The following is a 3,455-nucleotide window of genomic DNA, read 5'->3' as shown; positions in this document are numbered from 1 at the left end:
ATTCCTTTCTCTCCTTACCGTTCATCAATATATCCACCCTACCTCCTCTTGAAATATTATCTTGACATCATTTTTTTTCCAGTCAATTTTATAGAGACTCCCGTTCTTTTTTACCCTTGCTTTCTCTGTCCGGGTTTACTACATGTCTTTCTAATAACACTACTGTAGGAAATCAATAAAATTGTTTCTCCTCTTGTTTCAAGTACTTCACTTCTAATATCTTATTTTCTCTCAAATTATAATCTACGACATGCAATGTACAAATTTCTGAGACTTTTTTCTAAGACTTTTTTCTAAGACTTTTTTCTGAGACTTTTTCTAAGACTTTTTTCTAAGACTTTTTTCTGAGACTTTTTCTAATACTTTTTTCTGAGACTTTTTTCTGAGACTTTTTCTAATACTTTTTTCTGAGACTTTTTTCTAAGACTTTTTTCTGAGACTTTTTTCTGAGACTTTTTTCTGAGACTTTTTCCCCTCCTCCACCAGACAATGTCGTTGTCGAGCTTTTATTATTCAGACACTAATTTTATAGTTTTTTTTTCTGAAAAAATCTTTGCCACGATTTTAGAGTACACACGGGGTTTGATCCAACCAACCTTTTTCAAGGTCTAATCTCATACCTTTTCCAGCCCACAAGATATATCATAATATAACCGTTCCATATTCGCAGATGTGGTGAAAATAGCTTGTACGTCTTGCCTTGTTCCTAAAGCGCTACCATTGCGCCCAATCAAAATGAATCCGAAAAAAAAAAAAATAAAAAAAAAAAGAGGAAGAAAAAAAAAAATTTCCAAACTCTTTATTTCCAAACTCTTTATTTCCACTCTTTGTTCTTCTTTATTTTCCACAACGATGTTCAAGAGAATCCTGAGTTATTTGCCATCTCGTTTGGCATTCACTACTTGTCCTCGTCCTGTGTTATCTAGAGGGTATGCTGCTTTTAATCGTGCTAAGCCACACGTGAATGTCGGTACGATTGGTCACGTTGATCATGGTAAAACTACTTTGACTGCTGCCATTACTAAAGTCTTGTCTGAAAAAGGTCAAGCGGCCTTTTTGGATTATGGCTCAATCGATAGAGCTCCAGAAGAAAGAGCAAGAGGTATCACTATCTCTGCTGCCCATGTTGAATATGAAACTGATAAAAGACACTACGCCCATTCAGATTTACCAGGTCACTCTGATTATATCAAGAATATGATTACTGGTGCTTCTCAAATGGATGGTGCAATTATTGTTGTTGCTGCTACAGACGGTCAAATGCCACAAACTAGAGAACACATGTTATTGGCAAGACAAGTTGGTATCCAAAACTTGGTGGTCTACGTCAACAAAATTGATACCATTGATGACCCGGAAATGTTGGAGTTGGTTGAAATGGAAATGAGAGAATTGTTGGCTTCTTATGGATTTGATGGTGAAAACACTCCAGTTATCATGGGTTCTGCTTTGTGTGCTTTGGAAGGTAGAGATCCGGAAATTGGTGTGAAATCTATCGAAAAGTTATTGGATGCTGTCGATGAACATATTCCAACCCCAGAAAGACACGCAGACCAGCCATTCTTGATGCCTGTTGAAGATGTGTTCTCCATCTCAGGAAGAGGTACTGTTGTTACTGGTAGAGTCGAGAGAGGTAGCTTAAAGAAAGGTGAGGAAGTTGAAGTTGTTGGTGAAAAATCTTTCAAAGCTACTTCAACCGGTGTGGAAATGTTTAAAAAGGAATTGGACGCTGCCATGGCTGGTGACAACTGTGGTATCTTGTTGAGAGGTGTTAAAAGAGACGAAGTCAAAAGAGGTATGGTTTTGGCTAAACCAGGAACTTGTACTCCACACCAAAAATTCTTGGCTTCCATTTATATCTTGACAGCCGAAGAAGGTGGTCGTAGCACCCCTTTCGGCGAGGGTTACAAACCACAATGTTTCTTCAGAACCAGTGACGTCACTGCTACATTCTCTTTCCCCGAGGGTGAAGGTGTTGACCACTCCCAAATGGTCATGCCGGGCGATAACATAGAAATGGTTGGTACTTTGATCAAAAAGGCTCCATTGGAATTGAACCAGCGTTTCAATATTAGAGAAGGTGGTAAAACCGTTGGTACAGGAATGGTCACGAGAATCATCGAGTAGACTCTATGTATATATATTCTGTAAATAAAAATATAACCGTTTTGACAAGGTTTCTTTTTTTTTTTTTTTTTTTTTTTTTTTTTTTTTTTTTTTTTTTTTTTCTTTTTTTTCTTTCCTCCCCTTCCTCCTCTCTCCATNATATAACCGTTTTGACAAGTTTTTTTTTTTTTTTTTTTTTTTTTTTTTTTTTCTTTTCTTTCTTTCCTCCCCTTCCTCCTCTCTCCATCTATGTTGTTAAAGCATAAACTTGTCAAACCATTCACAAATTTAACAAAACAGGAGCGGTTCCTCCAATTGCTTAGGCTAAGCAGCTCATGCTTTGCAATTGTGTTTTGCCTAACATTGCTTGTTGGCCCCATTTTCAATAATAATCTTTATATAACAAGGATAAATTGTGCCCATTTGGATGTTTCAAAAGGACTATACAACTCATTGAGAAACTCAGTTGGAGTGGCTCCTTCTATTCTAGAAGACAGTGATACAGAATGTATACCTGTGGGGAGCAGCTTGACCAATAGCGAAATCAAGTTGCTATCAGAATATGCCGAGGCGCAAGTTGTTGGTGCTCCACAATACTGCACAACATCCATCTGGAAGTGGTGCTATGGTAATTACCAGTCACGCAAAACCACAAACAGTAAAGGGAAAACTATTACAATAAAGGAAAACGAGGTTTTAACCTGCTTCAAGAAGAAGGAACACGCCTTTGATTACAGATCTCAGTTGGAAGATATGCAACTTGATAGTATATTGGCTTATGCATACCAGGGCCAAGACATGAAGAACTCAAAGTATGATCAAGATATAATACAAAGAAACCACAGACTCAAACTTGCATTGAATGGTATTATATTCACTTGCTGTGCCCAATTGATGATCCTCTGCGCTGCTTTAATAATCTACTCCAATCGAGGCAAAAACGAAAGAGATCTAAGCAAAATACCAAATATTACTTTACACGGTTTGGCGTTGGTCTCAGTAATGGCTTGTTGCAGTTCAATAATAGCACTGGCCTTGATTACAAACTTGTTGATGATTTCAGAGAAAGAAGTTGGCAGCGAGTTGAAAAATTTCGGTGTCTTTTTCACTAGAGGCGCAACATGGTTCACTCTTTTATGGTTATCCTCCGTATGCTGTGTACTAACTATGGCAGGCTGGGCCTTGCCAATGTGGTGTGCTAACCCATCTGAGGAAAAACATCGACATAGATTAGACGACTCTATACTAATAGGTAAATATACTCAATACTTTTGAAAAATTTGAAAAATTTGTATTTTTTTTTTTTTTTTTTTTTTTTTTTTTTTTTTTTTTTTTTTTTTTCTTTTTTT

At 36.9% G+C, this 3,455-nt stretch overlaps 2 protein-coding genes across 2 annotated transcripts; both read left to right on the top strand. All coding sequences in view use genetic code 12, as the record gives it.

Annotated features, from left to right (window-relative positions):
• Positions 1 to 852: 852 nt before the first annotated feature.
• TUF1 (translation elongation factor Tu) lies at positions 853 to 2,127 on the top strand (the record flags this gene model as incomplete). Its single annotated transcript, XM_049323613.1, has 1 exon — positions 853 to 2,127. One exon carries the CDS (start codon positions 853 to 855, stop codon positions 2,125 to 2,127), a length of 1,275 nt encoding a protein of 424 aa, XP_049180553.1.
• Positions 2,128 to 2,355: 228 nt separating this feature from the next.
• Positions 2,356 to 3,381, top strand: ECM7 (Ecm7p; the record flags this gene model as incomplete). The annotated part of the gene is made up of 1 exon (XM_049323612.1): positions 2,356 to 3,381. The coding sequence occupies one exon, from the start codon at positions 2,356 to 2,358 to the stop codon at positions 3,379 to 3,381; it is 1,026 nt and encodes a 341-aa protein (XP_049180552.1).
• Positions 3,382 to 3,455: the final 74 nt, after the last annotated feature.

This window comes from Candida oxycetoniae (assembly GCF_023343755.2).
Source record: "Candida oxycetoniae strain CBS 10844 chromosome Unknown scaffold101, whole genome shotgun sequence".
Classification (NCBI taxonomy): Eukaryota; Fungi; Ascomycota; class Pichiomycetes; order Serinales; family Debaryomycetaceae; genus Lodderomyces; species Lodderomyces oxycetoniae.
Note: the sequence above shows the minus strand (reverse complement) of the source record. Positions and strands in the feature narration are given on the sequence as shown.